Genomic DNA, 17,346 nt, shown 5'->3' with positions numbered 1-17,346 from the left:
TCAGCACCATGTGCGTAAGCTTTGGCGTGAGGCGCTTCACAGTGGACGCTCCCAATTCACGCAACTTTTGGGATACGATATCACTGCAGGCAATATCTGCGTCAATTCCCACACGTACGTCCACCATGGCAACAACTCCTTTCAATGGTCCGATTTACGAACACCGGATGTTGTTGACTTTGTGGTGCAGATAGAAGACGCACTTGGTGTCTTTCGTGATGCACACTTAGCCAGAGATCGAGAGTTGAATACTGTTGTTAGCGATCTCGAAGAAATTGTACCGTGAAGTTTGGGCAAATTCAATGTGGTGCTTTCGGCGCAATGCGAAATACATGTACAGAAAAGATAAAATATGTACGAAGAAGTGTGAACTTCGCTGAGAACGAAAGTCTCGACTCTTTTGTATGTCTTAATGGATGGTTGACAATAGTTCTAGTTGATATTATAAATTATCTGTCAAACAAGGCAGTTTGCAAACAATATTTTATATGGATGTAGCGTGTCGAGAGGCAGAAATATGAAGATCTGAAATGTCGAAACACATGCTCTTTTGATTGTATGACAAGATCGAATTGTCTTCATTTTCTTAGTCGCATTAGAACATCAAAAGTGCTCATAACATCAAACACGTCAAATTGAAAATCTGCACGCAATGTGGACAAAAGCATACAAAGGATTCCGTACGAATGCAATTCGAACATCTTACAAACTATTGGATGAACGATCTTGGGTCGAGACCATTACTTAAAGTTGGAGTAATGATTGAGATAAGAGTGCAGTGGGGTTAAGAGTATGGTAGCAGACTGCAAAGCTAGTTATTGTGTAAGAGACTGCAGAGCTCTTCTCGTTTTTTCGAACAAATGAGTCTATTCCTCGACGAAGACGAAAAATAACTTTTAATTTTGAAATCTATGTGATTATATCGCTGTGCGTATGACACATGATGAGTACCAATCGCGAATGACCAAGAGCTGAGAAGGGCGTTGATACGCTTCGTATTAGAATGGATAGTTCCCCCGCTGTATGCTGTAGCATACAGCCGGAGTAGAATAACGAGGTTATGCCCTTCGATTCAGCTTAAAGCAAAGCCTTCGAAACGACCGAAACGTCACGAACAATGTCAGGGATATCCGTATAGGTTCAGAAAGGCCAGCATGAAGTCGCACGTGAAGCTCTCGAAAACGACGTAGAGAATGCTGTCTCGTTTCCACCCTAACATCATTTTGCCTACAATAAATGTACATCTGTCTTCATTGACGACCGCTTATGAAAGCGCATACACTCAAACACAGCTTGCTTGTGCTACATGAGTGTCCATTTTCAACTTCACGAAACTCTTCACGTCTTTAACCAATGCAAACGCTGGAATAGATCCGCGTTTATGCAAGATGAAGCCCGCAAGCTAAAATTTCAAACTTTTCATGTTGCTGGTAAATTAAACGGCCCGTGTGCATTTTCAGTCGTTTTTGCATCAGTGACGATTAATTGTTGAATACGTTTAATGCATCAGTGGCAGCACTTTCGTTTGCGGACATTGGTGTTTGCGCCGAAATTGTGGCTGCATTTATCTTGATAGAAATGTGTACTATTCGTTGCTTGTGGTAGCCCTTTTACCGATTGGAGATTTTCACGTACTCTCACTAAACTAGCTTTGAGCTTTGATGTCCGTGGTAAGAGTCACTGGCGTATTGCGCAGTATTCGACTTTTGAATTACGGCGACAGCTATGGCGGGTCTCTAGAACCGTCATGGTTTTTCTTTGACCAACGATAAGACAAGTCGTGAAATTCTTCAAAGTTTGTCACCCCCTTTCATCCAATGCATTTCCGTGTCATCAATGACACGACGGATGATAAGACCAGTTCCTTGTTTGGTACAATGATGCCAGCTCAGAATCCAGCGTCTCCTGTTTCTTTGCATGCATTCCAAAAGTAGTATTTTTCAAATTCTACGAGTGCTTCAATCTTTAGTATAAATAAATAAGGAATCATCTCTTATACTAGCCCCGTCACTTGTTTAGACTCAATGCTATGCTAGGTGGACACGTTACTTGGTGTGGCCGGCTCGGCTGTACCCGCACACTATGAAGCAGATGACTCATATTTATTTCCCGAACACACTCTAGCAGTGTCTTTATACGTCTGCAGACGGTCAGCATTCCAGCTTTAGTCAACATTGTACGATCTTGATCTCGATCCCCCCGTTGTCATCCAAGTTGTGCTTAAGGGCTAAAGCAACACCGCCTTGTATAAAAATTTCGAAGCATCAATTCACGCCAAAAGCGCTTCAGCTATGAAGCAGAGGCAGGCATTGGAATCGCCAAAGCTCCACTAGAAATAAATTGCATGGTAATCTTTCAGTCTTTGACTTCGAGTCAAAAGCTTTTGGGTTAATAATAAAGATGAGATCATTTCTCGTACCCAGATCAGAACCAAACAGCGTTCTATGCTATCAATCACTTTGAACGGTTATCCTTTGACAAAGAAGACGTCGCAGTACGCATATATACAGCACCTTTTTGGTTCTGATGACTACCCACGCTAAGAAAAAATACTAAAAAGCGTGGCACACAAATACAGATATCCGCTCAATTTAGCAGGGGCCGCTCACACTGCCGAAAAATCTGAGTTATATCGTTGAAACTCTTTGAGATAGTCATTTGCATTATGGCTTAGGTAATATTGACCGTACCCTCCGTAAAGTATAATCCAGCTTGTTTATATGTGTAAACAAGCGTTGTCATACCGTCCTCAAGAAGGGATATCTGCGTAAAAGTTGGGTCCATTTACCTCTCTGTCGAGAGAAAAGGTATTTGCAAGGTGCACGAGCTGAACCGACATATATCAAGAGGCAGATTAGCAGCCTGGTGGTGGCTCTCGCTGAATTTCTTAAGTTACTGTAGCGGATCAAAAGTTGTGTCGACATTCAATGCCATTTTTTTCCGCTTACCCATATCAGTGTGAGCCGAGGATCGTGGTTAGTGTCACACCTATTTCATTTAGATGGTACCGTTACCAATGCAAGAAAAAAATGTATCAGGCGTCAGTCATACCAACTGTAAGACTCTTATTGCTTAAACGTCGTCTTTAAAATTTTCTTTCTGAGCTAGTAAGTATAGAGTTTATCCTCGAAGGCAGACCTGGTCAAGCGGATAAAATACTTGTGATATCGGTTGCTTAGATGAAATGCATCAGTTACTGAAAGACAAAACTTGAAATTGTTTGTGTGACAAGATGGGTTACTATACGAACCCGGGACGCGTCCATGATCAATCCAACGACCCATATCCAAAGATTTAGGTTTTATTTGTCTTTGCTTCCAAAAGCCTTAACACTTGATAGCTTGACAGGTGTGGTACATTGCTATATATCTCTGCAAAAGCAGTTGATTTCACCGTTGTCTGACTAAACGTTTTATGAATATTTTTCACATTCTCATAACGCGTGGAAGTCTCCAGGCATTCGGCAACCGCTCTCGGGCATTGTCCGCCGGTTGTGCTATCCTCTGGAGACCAACCAACGATGGAAGTGTCTGATTGACTCGGATTACGGTTGGTCGTTATCGGGTGTTACCCCCTCATAGATAATTTAGCTCTCTCAAAAAACAGTAATCAAGTTATCAACAAAACGTACAAACGGATTGTCGTGGCACCCTGCGGCGATAAAACATTCGGCTATAACGCTCACGCTAACGAACACACAAAGAAAGAAATACTGCTCAGGTAAAAAGGTGATAAACTTAGATTTAAAATGTAACTAGCTTCCGAGAGAATACAAGTTCTAATTTCTACAAAGATAAAGTTCTGTTAAATGTATTGCATAGTATCATGTCAACGAGCCTTCCAATTTCTTAGTTCTGCCACTCCGACGTCGTACTTAAAGACAGACCAGCGCAATTCAATACGTTACTTAGTCGCGAGACTACCCTCTAGGACTTTTGTGCTCTGCCCTCATTTCGTAGGACAGTGTACGTATCCCATAACAGCAAAGTTGTGTCAGGCATGAAAATCCGAGAAATGATGCGCTTTATAATTACCTCACGTTTCGTTTGGTGGCCATTCCTTCCTGTAAGTAGAGTTTAAATGCTGGGTGTGTGCAAAATGTCATTTGTTCTCATACTATCGTGCGAGAACAGCCAGCATGTCACAGATCACTTTTTCAATGATCTTTTCAAATTTTTCTCAAGTGCTGACGGTACTTTACCGGCTCAAGAACATAGGTGTGCCCGTATGTGTATACCAGTCATGCAAGATTGCGATGGAGTTGCCTCTTCCGACTCATAGAGTCAGCGGAGCGGGCTAAATCCATGACAACTTGCGACCGAGACAATTTAAGACCGCAAACTATGTGATCTCCGCAGCTTGCGGGGGTAGACCTAACGGAATGCGTATATTGTAGGTACATCATAGTGGTGTACGTGCATATACTAAGAACGAAGCTTAAAAGCTGCACGGTAAAGTCATGATAAATCCTATGTTGGAGTGCCATGATCAATACTTGGCACGGAACGAAAGTGTTTAGAAAGAAGCCCGTACGATATGTGGACTGTTGCCTTGAGTGCTTTTTCTATAGTGTTCAACATCGATACTAAAACTTATCTATGGAATATTAATAATTGCTGGCTCAAATGCTCATAGATTACTGCTGATCTAGGCAGATTAGATTCAGCATCTGGAAAAGCTCTCATCATGGCATTCGAGGCCGGTCAGTAAACCTATTTCCTGTACTTCAACTATCGCAGACTATGTATTTAACACGATTGATACGTGTGTATATAAGCACAAAATAATCTGAGCATCCTAAAGACCACCACATATCGATATCTCAGTTGTATGTCGGCTTTTTTCTGTCGAGGTAGCCTTCTAGAGGAGCAACGTGTGTCTCAGTCTGTGGGTGAGGCTTTTGTCATGAAGATCCGCAACATGCCTCGTGCCAAGTAGGTTTGTTCTACATCATGCCCGGGACATTAATAGTAGTGGAAACGCGCTTCCAAATGAGATATATTCGAGTGAAGGTAATGGTTTGGGAGAAATGCAGCGCAGATGTATATTGACTTGTATGTCGTATGTTTCACATCGAGAATACTCGACATTATCGTCATAACATAAAGAAAATCAGGTCGGGGTGATACAACATTGCACTTGCTACTTAAAATGCTGACTACGCTTTAATCACACCACAAATTTATGCTTGGCAAAGATGGGACATTCACTTTCTATGTAGGAGGTGTCGCTGTGCGTAATACCGCATGATCATACACGCATTTGAGCCGAGCAGGTGGAGCGTGGGCTTGACGAAGGAATACTTTATAGCAGATAGCCCCCCTATCGTGAAATGATCTGCTGTTTTAGGCTGGTGAGGTCTAAACAAGCCAGATGTAACCCTAATTATGTACAGCAAAGTCCATGGCGGAGGTCGAAGTGTGGGTGAAGGCTCTCTGATCATCACGTATTGGTGTTTTATATACAAAAGGAAAAAATGCTTGGAAATAGATACTTCACAAATTTCATCAAGTGGTCCAGTGGCGAATTTATATTCTAGTTGCTACAATTTCAGCAAATGTTTTGTTTTTTTGCGCACATCCCCCGAAGAAAAAGGGTCAAGCTTTGCGAGAGCTGCTGCCCGAGGTCAACAAGTAATATTCGTACGTTCTAGAACACTTGCGGCAGCTCCTTTCACAAATTAATGAAAACTCGTTAATTTTGAAGGCTCATAGAGAGTAGACACGCCTCTCGCTGTTGCCAGCCCAGCTTTACTGTCACATAAGGAAGGAGTATAAGTGTCAAGTCGAAGAAATTATCGGTCCAAATCGCAAATGATGTCTTTCTGGCTCCATAGGGTTTGCGTAAATGGTGCGGCGTAGACAATTTGATCAATTTCAATATTCAAGGCTTCGACAAGCAATGACTCAATCAGTCCAAGCTGAAGTGTCATACGAGGACGGCAGCGCAGCTACAGACGCTATCTAAACGAGAAGTTCCAAATCACTCATGTCTGCAGAAATATTATAAAAAAATCGTGTTCTTTTGCAAGCTCATTTCCGTCATTAATGAAGCCGTCGGCTCACAGCCTTTTTTGCCGTTCAAGCTTTGCTGCGCATTATTGCAAATAAATATTTTTGACGGGCTCAAGCTCTGCGTCAAAAGTTATTGCAGATTTGTGCCTTTCGTTCCAGAAGAGGTAATCACGTGACCTACCAAATCTTTACTAAGTCGAGGGGTGCGAGTACACAACAATTTCGGCTTCAGAACTATCCATCCCTCAGCTCATGATATTCTAGAAACGAGGTCAAATGTTGACTTGAAAAATCTTGCTTCATGTTGCCTAAGACCCAGTCTCTTCATAGGTGATCCGGCTGCACACCAGACATTAAAGCGAATATCCTCGTCGCGAGACGCCTGGATACGGTATTGGTACCCGACATCATTAGGTAGTGCTTGTGCGTTGCGCGTAAATTTTCGACTCATTTACAACCATAAGAGGTTATGGCTCTACAGCATCTGTGAACTTCAATTAACAAACATGGATTGGGATCTCCGTCCTTCTGAGACGGATTGCTTCTCCCAGTGACCTGTACCTTCACAAATATCAACAAATAACATTTTGCGGTAGTTGTGTCAACACTGGACGGCTTCTCGCGACAGGCCTACCAGATGCTGCGTTAGTCCTCTACTCTTCGCATCTCTCCACCAAGAAATAGGAGTACGCAGAAGATGTATCGCATGCAGATAGTGATATCGCGACTATACTCAGCAGCAAAATATTGCTCGTGTCGTTCTCAACTTTACCGAGATCTATTGTCTCTGATGCTTTTACCGGCTCCCACTCTACCGCGTTCAATCGGCCCTTACTGATTGGTCATTTGCAGCAATGTGACATCACCTCCTCAAAAACGTTGGATGGACACGGAATTTCTCGAGTGCTTGCCGCATCTGTGTGAAGACCTACCTTTCTCCTAAGAGGTCACGTAAGCAAATCTAGTTGCCTTTAATGACTCGCTAAAAATGAGAGCACGCAGGACGCCTGATAAGATTGTTCAAATATTCTTGATACGCACCGCTCAGGTAGCGCACATGAGATCTGAATGCCTCTTTATGGATGTAATCCACGCCGTTTTCTCTCGGTCGGGATAGTTAAAAAGTTGCGCTTCAGCGCAGGGCCCACCAACCGACCCCTCGTAGGCCAAGTTCTAGTAGGCGTAAGCCAGCCTACTAAAAGTGCTTAGCTCTGTGGTATCTTGTGTAAATTTCACGTAACGCGGTCCAGCCCTCAAGTAAACGACAGATATGAGCTATAAGACTCATTTCATCTAAAATTTCAGTCAAGCGGCACGCAATAGCAAATTCATTGCTTCTTAGGGCCTTTACAACTGCAAATCATACTGCGTCTGATCGGAACGCTGTATATATTTCCTCGTCGATATGCGACATAATCATCGTGACAGGCAATAGCTCTTCACCTTGGAAAATTCATTTGCGCTTATGCCATCCTGTCACTAAATACTCTACATCACCAGTTGAATCGACTATTATTGACAAAAATGTCGCCAAATTCTGCAAGGAAGTGTCGACTGGTCGCAACGACGCTATTCTTGTAAATTCACTAATGATTGCAATCCACGAGCTGGTGCACCTCGAACTTGGCAATCGAATACTTCACATCAAATCGCTCCATGCCATGTCTAATGCTAAAAACTGTCAATGTGCAGGGCAAAGAGGTGCACATGCCGTGCTTCGGAAAAAAAAACAGCCCGTGGCGATGGCCGAAGCGCAGCAAATGGCTGTTCAAATCCAGAAGGGCTAAAATCCGGACACACATAAGGCGTGATGATATTGTTTTGAAGGCCGCCGACTTCTAAACCATTCTACATGCTTCTGGTAAATTAGTGATGAGGGGCTTGGTCATGCTGGCATAGCTCGCACTGTACGTTGCAAGGTATTTGCATGGCGAAACTTTTTTTCAAGTCGTTTTGAAATAGTGACACCAGTTGCCTTCATATTTGCGGAATCCACTTAGCCACCACGCATTTCAACGAATCGTTTTTGAAGCTAAAAAACTTAAAATTTGCCGGTGCCAGTGACACACTTGTCTATACTGACAAACAGCTCAATCAAGCGATACATACATTCGATCACTGCTCTCACGGTTTGATTTTGACTCCTAGATGTGATATATTATTCTGTGCATGCATGTCGACAAATATAACGTCTGATTTGGTATGCACGTTTGATGCGGTGAAGACAGATACTGTAACGGGAGGCGGGTCGCACAAGATTGTGCAACCGGACTTAGGTGTGTATTATATAAGGTAATAAAATCACACAGTGGTGTGGCTCCACCGTAACAAGAAGCCACCACGTGGCAGGATTGACAGTAATAATGCATAATATTATATTAAGTAGATCTTGCTATATTAATTAGGTATTACTATATTAATTACTAAAACCTAGGGTTTTAGATATTGGCGGCTCTGCCGCAACTAAAAATTAAATACCGCTTTGATTTTGAACAGAAGTCTTTGTTTGCCTTAGTTAAGGTTCTCCGTACTTGGAGGTAGCGAATTACGAGCCGCTACACTCATACTGGTTCTTGGGAAAAACGTAAGGTCGTTAACCTTAGTTTAGCTTCCTCTAAGCAAAGAGCTATGGTAGCTCCGCCGCAGATGCGCTAGCAGACGGTCGCTGATATTGTAGACAGCTATCGAGTATAATTTGCCAATTCCGGATCATCTTGCTCGGAAACCAGACCTCAGTGAGAGAGATGTCAGTGCCTTGAAAATGCCTTTAATTATACCTATGATTGAGGTTAAGAGAGCTAACCAAGTTGAAATCGGCCATAATGCTCTGTCACTTCATCATTACAAAAACAAAAGTTGCTTGAGTTGATGGTTGCATCTTTCTTATCATTACAAGTCGCCACTGGCTTCTTGGCTTACAGACACAAAAGGACGGCGCCAAGTCAGAAATTTCAGTTTTGCTCACTAAGCTAGCGTTTATGATGCCAATGTGTTTCCTTGAACTGATCCGTTGTTGTGTGACGCAGTATTCTTTTGAAAATCATGTTTGTTTCTTTCAAATCGCGATTTGGTGGCGTTATGCGCAGTGATTGAACTCGAGCCACCTATTTTTGGGTAACACTCCCGAGGAATAATTTCCCTCGCTTAATCAAAACACTTCAGCCTAGCTTTCTTGCCACAATATCGGAGAGCTTATATGCTCCGCAAGACAGACACGCCTCACGGTTTCGCTTATCTAGGATACTGCTAGATCATCAACCTATGATATCAGGGTTGTGGTCGTCTACTCGTAATCTATCGTTGCTCGTACCCAGGGGCTTTGTTCCATAGAACGCGAAGCCTTGTCGTGTTTGATGTATCCGTGAGCTCCAGCTTACAAATCACACCACGCTGTCGATCCTCGCCTTTTCACCCGCAATGACCTCTGCGAACATCTGCTAACAATTCTAATTGTATCTACCACTAGAACTACGCTCTAGAGATTTCAGAATAGCACGACTAATCTCTGTCTACCCGAGATGCGCCGTGAGCTCACAGCTCGCTGCCATGAGTCAAGCTGGAGGAATTCGGTAATATCGATGCTATTTAGTTCGAATAAGGTAATGTTTTGAAGCCCCTGCACCGACGATGTCAAAGCTTTGCGCTCGAGCAAAAAGCTCATTGTTTCCAGGTGGTGGCGAAGCTACGACCCGACGATTCTCCAATTCAAAAAAGTGCGCGGCTAGTAATGTTGTTGCTTCTAGTCTGTTTGTGATTCATAAAGATTTAGCTAGGCTATTCTTGGGATGAGAATTTATCTTGGATCCAAGTGCTTGACCTAGCAGCGCTCCGCGCTGTCAAAGAATTCAAACACTAAAGGCAGGTTCAAAAGAACTCACGGCACTTTGATATGCTTCCCCGTCGCAATACACACATAAGAGTTTCGGCTTCTCTCGTTCCCCGCCTATTAAGTATTACATTTGACATTTGTGTTTCATTCCTAATTGCACGAGTATCTGCACACGGAACACACGAAGACCCAGGTCCACTAAAAAGCATGTTGTAGGCTCATAAAATATCAGATCTTCCTCTGGTGCTGGGAGGCCAAGCCATTGATATTGCCAACCAATATTTTCGGCACCTCTTGTTACAATAGTCGTTTTTTGTGAGGCCGGGTTCTATCAAATCTAACCTTCACACGGTACAATTGAGCCTATCCATTCTCAATAATACTGGGACTCGACGTCCCCGAGAAAGGTGTGTTATATTTACATAGCGGCTCAAACTCTTCCATCTTTTGACTGAAAGAGAAGGGATACTTAGGGCATCAGAATTTAAAGCTATTATTTGCGAGTACCAAAGCGCTGCTCAAAAGCTGAAAGACTTAGCCAAGATCCGTTCGCTCAGGCGGGCTCATAGAACCATTGCCCTTCAGGTCCTGACGGATGTTGTGTTTCACGTGCTATGCAGCACATTCCGTTGTTACGGAAGATTTTCGGTGTACAGTAAAAGTTTTGGTACGAGAGAAACCGAGGCCTTCGTGAAGGACGTAGCCATTTCTGCTTCCAGAATCGGTTCCGCAATACAGGCTGTCGAAGGTCTCATATCCTGGACCAAGTACGCAGATTACGCAACCTTTATTGACGAGCAGGCAAGATTCCGTTCTCGCACATGTCTAGCTTGAGTCGGCGGGGCAAGCTTTCGCAATATTTGCCGCTTGAACTATCTTATGTTGAGAATGTCCTACACCACACGTAAATGCTGCTTCCACGAGCGGCCTCGTAACTTACTGACGGCTGGTGCGACGCGCTATTGCACGGCCAGGATCATTGCCGTGTTAGCTCGTCTTTATCGAAGAGAGAGACATTTCTTGTCTCTTTCATCACAAGCTGAAATATTGAGCAATAGCGAGTTCAGTGTGAAGGTAAGTAATGCTCGCACAGACATTCGATTGAAGCGTTTCATAAGATGTCTTATTAGCGCATTGTGATAGCTTGTGAGCATCTCCAGCCCGCCCCGGGCGAAGGAATACCTCGTCGAGGAGTTGGAGGAAGTCGAATACGAGTCAGACACTCCATTGTCAGTATGGGATGACGAGGAATAGATGAGGTGCGCCGACGGCGCATCGTGAGCCCAGACTCAAAACCCGCCTTCGCCCCGTGGGTTACTTATTTGGCTATGATTTTGTGACACACGAAAGAGTGTCTCGTTAGCTCACGAATAGGTGGATGACGTAGCATGTCGCCAAAGAGGATGCAGCGCCATTCCGACTCTGTTGTCCGAATGATGCCAAGTACTACCAGATATAGACCAATATTGCCGGGACAATCGAGGTTTGGGCGCACAGAGGCTGGCTTCGCACGTATTGCCCAGGCACCGAATCGAAACTCGTAGAACTTAATCTTTAAAAATTATTTGTTCGGAATTGAGCCTTGCTTTTATTATACTACTTGAAAATAATAGTACATTATGTAATGTCTAGCAGCCCATGTGTCCTTCGGACCTCTTCTTTACGGAGTTCCTTCTTCTTCATCCGGACCGAGCACCAATCTTGATATTCATCATTATACGTACTATTTCTAAGTCTCGCTGAAACAATGGTGTGATAGGTACGTATATGATACTAGGGTTACATGCAATTGCAGCCCTGTTAATAATTGCCGTATCTCGGCATCTTTATCACAAGCTGAGCTTTTACATTAGTTAACTAATAGCCAGTATGAGAATAGCCGACGGATGTCACAATTCGGGGCGCAGTCTAACCAGCGGAACGTTGTGCATGACAAGATGTACTTGAGTTTAGTACCTAGAAAATAGCCAGGAGAATAAGTTACTGATTAATTAATGCTACTGATTACTGAACGCAATCATTTCTACTAAAGCAACCTGTGAGAAATAAGTTTGTCTGGCTTGATCTAGTTTAAGTGAAGGTCTACGTTCATCAAATATTCTAATCCAGTTAAAAATTGACCAAACTAAACTTCAAAAGTCATGACTGATACACATACTCTGCGTATGCATACTTTTTAACGATGTTTGACCTTCTGAATAGCTAAAGTGTAGAGTAAATGCCCCTATAAAGCGAGATAATCGGCTAAGATTCGCGACGATGTTTGGATTATTCGCGGCAATATTCACTTTATACTTCCAACAGTCCTTAAATGTCGTTATGAACAACAACTTTTTGTCTTTGCGAGGCCTGTGTTGAAATAAAACGCTACAACAATTGGTTTACCGGGGAAATTATGGTCTGCGATGCCACGACCGCGCGGAGCACTACACTGCGAATCCACTTTGACCAATTGTTCACTTGCAGGAGCCCAGTGCCGACCCGACGTTTTTGATTGCGTCTGACTTTAGTGACACACATGCGACCGGTGTGTTAGCCGTGTCGTTGAGTTTGTCCTTGGATATGCGCATAGTCGAGCCGTCGACTATGCGCACATGATTGTGTGCCTGTAGACATACGAGGAGTGTCTTGTCATGATGCGCTTAAATGGTATAAAATATCCTCAATCACAATGCGATACTGCGGTGTATTACCCTGCACTACTTAACTAATTACATTGCAATCAAATTTGTCCAACAGATGATGATGCGGAAACCAAGCTTTGGTTTGTTTCTCAAACGTAGTGGATATTATCGAAGTCTGTTAGACTAACCTCTTTGAGAATTGTCAATGCGATGTGCATGTTAAAGAGGAAAACACAGTAGATATCCAGACTTGTAGATCCATTTGTTTTAATGTTAAAAGTACTTCTGAACAAATTCGTTGACCTGAAGCAACTTCCATATGCTTTCAGCTTCAAAAGTCTCTTCTAGGTCACAATTACAAAAATTCCAGTGAGATACTTAAGTGCATATTCAACATAAAAATTTCGTGACTTTACTCAGTGGGCAGTATCAACACAGTATCAATGTCCCGATCACGTAATTGCAAAAGTCTAGTTAAGAAAAGTGGTTGCATTTGGTTTAAGCGCGTTATCACGAACGCTTGGGCTTACTACTAGAATCAGATTCACATCAATATTGTCTTTCAATGTTCGACGAGGGTTGTTGTTTTTTTCAGTCTGTTAATTTAAAAAAATCACCCACCAGAACATGGGGTTCTTGCAACATACGCTATAGAGTTCATCTGATTATTTTATCAAAAAATTCACGCGTAAGATTTGCACTATCATGATAATTAAAAAAATCAAGTTGCGCAAATAACGACGTGTACAATGCCGACAAGCCGCACAACATAAGCAGCACTGGATAGACTATCTGAACACCACTACGTTATTAGTCAGCACTACCTTAGGGGCTTATACTGTATTGTGCACATCGTGATGCTTTCGTATATGTGGTCCACCCTTCTGAATGTTTACAATGCCGGTCCGCCGTTTATACAGTACTACTCCGTTCCGATATTAGAGTATAGTACCACTGTGAATAATTTCGAATTTGTTGGCTTCTTCTTCATACTTCATTTTAATATCGAATCGATTCCTTTATGTGTAAACTCAGCAATAGAGTCTTCAAACGATACGTTCGCGATAAGTCTTCCCTCACGCTCATTTGGACTCTATTACCGTTTCATCATGCTGTCGATACATGTATCCACTGTGCGAACCCAAAGTATATGGACTGAATTTTACTCCATGTTAAGTCCATAAATTGATTCCCTCGAAAAGACAGAGTGATATAATGACATATTTAAGTGCTCATTCTTCGACCGTATCTCTATTAGATGCAGACTTTCTGATCTGTGATTAATATGATCATCCCAAATTTTTAATTTGGTTCTTATAATGAAAAAAAGTGGTCCACTTTTACTGTGCCAGAATCGCCTAGACCTATACTTGGCTTCGTCTGTTTCTCTCTTCACTAGCCTTCCTTGTGGCGTTTCACAGATCGTGACGGAATTACAGAAGTGGAAACGGATCAAGTTATAGACAGTAGCAATTTGAGGTCTGCAACGTCGCATTACTGTACATTAACAGCATGGTAGAGCGGAACGCAGTCCAGACTTTGGCTAGTGAAAAGGTGTGGACTGCAAGGCAGCCTACCATTTGTTTCAATTACTACGCTTGAGGGTTAGGGTAGATGTGTATTTTTTGAAAGACCATAATAAAAGCCCTTCCTTTTTTTGCGCTGTATTAAATTATTTCAATTAAATATCTTGTAAGACTTGATCATTAACAGATTAATTTAGCCACAATTTTGTTAGTATTTATTGTCAATACCCTTTAGTAAATAATTTTTACCAATTAATAAAACTGACAGTGATGACGGTACATTAAGAGCGAACTGGCCCCTCTCGCTCTCTCCCCCTCGCACTGGAAAGTCGATCCGCGACAAAACGCCCCCAACTTGCCAAAAGGAAAGAAAGCGCTTGGAAGACGCAGCCCGGAAACTCCGGACACTTAGTCAAACAGCTTAAGGAAGCCGCAGCTACCGTTTTCTTCTCGCATTCTTAATCCCACATTCATTTCCTGAAGAATGAGTGCTAATTCAGATCGAAGGTGGAGCCTCGCACGTGCTACTGAATTCTTTAGTGGCGATGGAAAGCCCGACATGTAAGTTAAAGTGTCGAGACGTGATCATTTACTTGTTTATACTAATCCTATTACTCTTTTAGGCTTGATATTCGTGGAATGACGGCAGTTACAAAGGGCGCAGCGGGTAAGCGCGATAAATTTCGCAAGAGCGTCTCACGTTGTGGCGTTTCCATTTATGGTCCAAAACACTCGGCTGCTTCAGCTACCGACTCGTCTTCTCGTGAAAAGATTTATATTGAAGATCCACGAGCTCCGTGTCTTAATATTGATTACTCGAACGACGCGTACAGATTGTTACCATCCTCGGAAAAGTTTTCAGCTCATACGGGTGTGTGTCAGATACTTGGCACAAAATGCATTCGTGGAGGTAAACATCGAATTCGGGTTGGCGATATTATTCGTTTTGGTAGTGTCGGTCTTCTGGTCTCGGAAATTGATACGGGAGGTAATGGTCCAAATGATGCGACGTTAAGTCCATCTGAAGTCAATACTCTCATTCAACGAGTCGTTTGTCATGATGAAGCATTGGCGGATGTTGACAGTGGCTTGGATACAGATGATGATATTGGAGATGCATCGGGCAATGACGAATCGAAACCTCGTGCATCGTTGCAAAGACAAAGCACCAGTGCCGTTTGTTACGTCTGTTATGACGAAACGGAGGACGAAAATCCTTTGATAGCACCTTGTAAATGCTCGGGTGATACCAAGTACATACATTTGAATTGTCTGAAACGTTGGAACACCAATGGTGAGAAGAATGAAATTTGTACGGTATTAGACGAAAGTAATGCACGCACGTGCTCTATCTGCAAAGCTCCATACCCCAGCAAGACTCGACTTCCAAATGGCAAGGTGCTGTCACTTCTTCCAGATCGATTGAATCCACCATGTATCATGTTTCAGGTAGTGACTAAACATTCGTCATCGACTTTGAACTTGTCCACGCGCTATCAATTGAGTTGCAAGATGCTCATGGACAATGACATTCATCGTCCTCTGATGGTGGGACGCTCCTCACAGTGCGATCTTGTCCTTAAATACCGCACAGTGTCGACGATTCATGCTGAGATTCACTATTCCAAGGGTGAATTCTTTCTTAAAGACGCTGGGAGCTCAAATGGTACTCTGCGGTACATCTACCGGCCACTCACGCTTCACAACAATCAGTCACTACACGTCAAGTTTGGTCGCACTGTATTATCAATCAAACCGACGAAAAAGATTCGGCTACCCCATTTTTTTGGCACGGCTGGCCACTTACACGCTCATGGCTCACGGCTGGATGAAAGCGGTATTCAGGACGATGACGAGCTTTCGAATCACTCGACTCCACGAAACAATAGGATCCGTTACAATCATGCGGCACAACCACCAGTGTCAATGCCACCCCAGCTGCAGCAACAGCGCCAGAATTTGCAGACACAAATGCAAAATTTAGATCTGTAGCACTCTTTGTTGAGTGCATTCATTGGCGTCAAGACTTTCCGTTTCTACCGCTATCGTCTGCTCTTGTATCATCACTTTCAAGACCCAATGTTTGGGAGATAACCTGGGACCCCGTGTGTTAAATTACTTATTCGACCCAAGAGCAGAGTATCCGAAACGAAAAATAACAAGAAACAGCACAGAAGTTACTCGACATGATCGGTGTGTACGTGTGAATGAAGTGACCTATGGCGTTTTAATGAAAAAAAGCAGGTAATACGAGGAACGAAATGAGGTCGGAAGCAGAGAAGCGAGTTAAGTTTGGGTCGACGAACATTCATAATATACAATTTAAGCAATAGCATTTTTTGTGATTGTTAATTTTAGGTGATATTTCAATTAGACAAAAGAAGGCTTGAACGATTTATACAATTACAAGAGACCTGTAGTAAGATATCCCAAAATTTTAAAAGATGTTATCACTGTGCACCATACACAGAAGAAGCTCTAACTCGCGGAGACCTCTTTAAAATACGTACAAAGAATGAGCTCTTGGGCCAGCCGTAAGACGCGGTACCTAGCGCCTCTCATACCCAGCACTTTACTTGGTTAAAATTGAAGCTAGCTAACATTCCTTCGGTCTCGTCTTTAGTATTCGATTATGCTATTTGATCACGATGCTCTCAAGCTTTGATCTAAATCTTAAGGAGCATAGTGTAAGGTGGTCTACATACTTTATGGTGTTACACTTCCCTGTGAAACGAGAACACTACGGGGAGAATAACTGGACCTTTAAAACTAAGACAGCGTACTCTCACCGAAAGTTCTTTGAGCATGAACTGCGTCAGGACTTTTTTCCAAGCAGCACTGCACTAAAACAAGCCTACAAGCGCCCATTACACCGGCAGTGCCATCTTTCTTCCTTCGTTAAGCTGATGATTCGCCGAGCCATCAAGATCGACGTGGCTCTTGTGGCCAACATGACAAACGCTTTCAGTAGTACCTGAGCGGATCATGCGAGCGGTGTCAGGGTCCGGCATTGAAGTATAACTTCATCTCTACTGGCCGCATCTGTGAGAGTTCCATCATAGTAAAAGTCCGCTATAACTTTTTAGCCTTCAGACAATGCATGTGTCGAAAGAATAATCGCATGAACTAAAACTGTTCTAGCCAGCGAAAACAAAGCGTACTTATCTGCATCTGGTGTTTGCATTCTGCTTTTGCAAATATTAGGATTCAGCCATAAAGCCGCAATTTGGGTCTCTGACTACTAATTCGTTTCGAATGAGATTCTCAATATTGTTCTGAAACTCAGTCGGTCTGATCTGATGTCAGCAAATTGATTAGCATGGACAACTCCTCTCCCAACAAGACTTGAACAG

At 42.9% G+C, this 17,346-nt stretch overlaps 5 protein-coding genes across 5 annotated transcripts; 3 read left to right on the top strand and 2 right to left on the bottom strand.

Moving 5' to 3' along the window:
• Positions 1 to 8: 8 nt before the first annotated feature.
• Positions 9 to 286, top strand: PHALS_10632 (uncharacterized protein; the record flags this gene model as incomplete). Its single annotated transcript, XM_024726090.1, has 2 exons — positions 9 to 147; positions 195 to 286. The coding sequence occupies 2 exons, from the start codon at positions 9 to 11 to the stop codon at positions 284 to 286; spliced, it is 231 nt and encodes a 76-aa protein (XP_024576802.1).
• A 1,602-nt stretch (positions 287 to 1,888) lies between these two features.
• Positions 1,889 to 2,175, bottom strand: PHALS_10631 (uncharacterized protein; the record flags this gene model as incomplete). The annotated part of the gene is made up of 2 exons (XM_024726089.1): positions 1,889 to 1,963; positions 2,074 to 2,175. The coding sequence occupies 2 exons, from the start codon at positions 2,173 to 2,175 to the stop codon at positions 1,889 to 1,891; spliced, it is 177 nt and encodes a 58-aa protein (XP_024576801.1).
• Positions 2,176 to 4,686: 2,511 nt separating this feature from the next.
• PHALS_10630 (uncharacterized protein) lies at positions 4,687 to 4,938 on the top strand (the record flags this gene model as incomplete). Its single annotated transcript, XM_024726088.1, has 2 exons — positions 4,687 to 4,702; positions 4,778 to 4,938. 2 exons carry the CDS (start codon positions 4,687 to 4,689, stop codon positions 4,936 to 4,938), a joined length of 177 nt encoding a protein of 58 aa, XP_024576800.1.
• A 5,439-nt stretch (positions 4,939 to 10,377) lies between these two features.
• On the bottom strand, positions 10,378 to 10,598 carry PHALS_10629 (uncharacterized protein; the record flags this gene model as incomplete). Its single annotated transcript, XM_024726087.1, has 2 exons — positions 10,378 to 10,455; positions 10,524 to 10,598. 2 exons carry the CDS (start codon positions 10,596 to 10,598, stop codon positions 10,378 to 10,380), a joined length of 153 nt encoding a protein of 50 aa, XP_024576799.1.
• Positions 10,599 to 14,477: 3,879 nt separating this feature from the next.
• PHALS_10628 (fha domain protein) lies at positions 14,478 to 15,985 on the top strand (the record flags this gene model as incomplete). The annotated part of the gene is made up of 2 exons (XM_024726086.1): positions 14,478 to 14,554; positions 14,617 to 15,985. The coding sequence occupies 2 exons, from the start codon at positions 14,478 to 14,480 to the stop codon at positions 15,983 to 15,985; spliced, it is 1,446 nt and encodes a 481-aa protein (XP_024576798.1).
• Between the last annotated feature and the right edge of the window lie 1,361 nt (positions 15,986 to 17,346).

Source organism: Plasmopara halstedii, assembly GCF_900000015.1.
Source record: "Plasmopara halstedii genome assembly, contig: Scaffold_484, whole genome shotgun sequence".
Classification (NCBI taxonomy): domain Eukaryota; phylum Oomycota; class Peronosporomycetes; order Peronosporales; family Peronosporaceae; genus Plasmopara; species Plasmopara halstedii.
The sequence above is the reverse complement of the archived record's forward strand: the minus strand, read 5'-3'. Positions and strand labels throughout refer to the sequence as shown.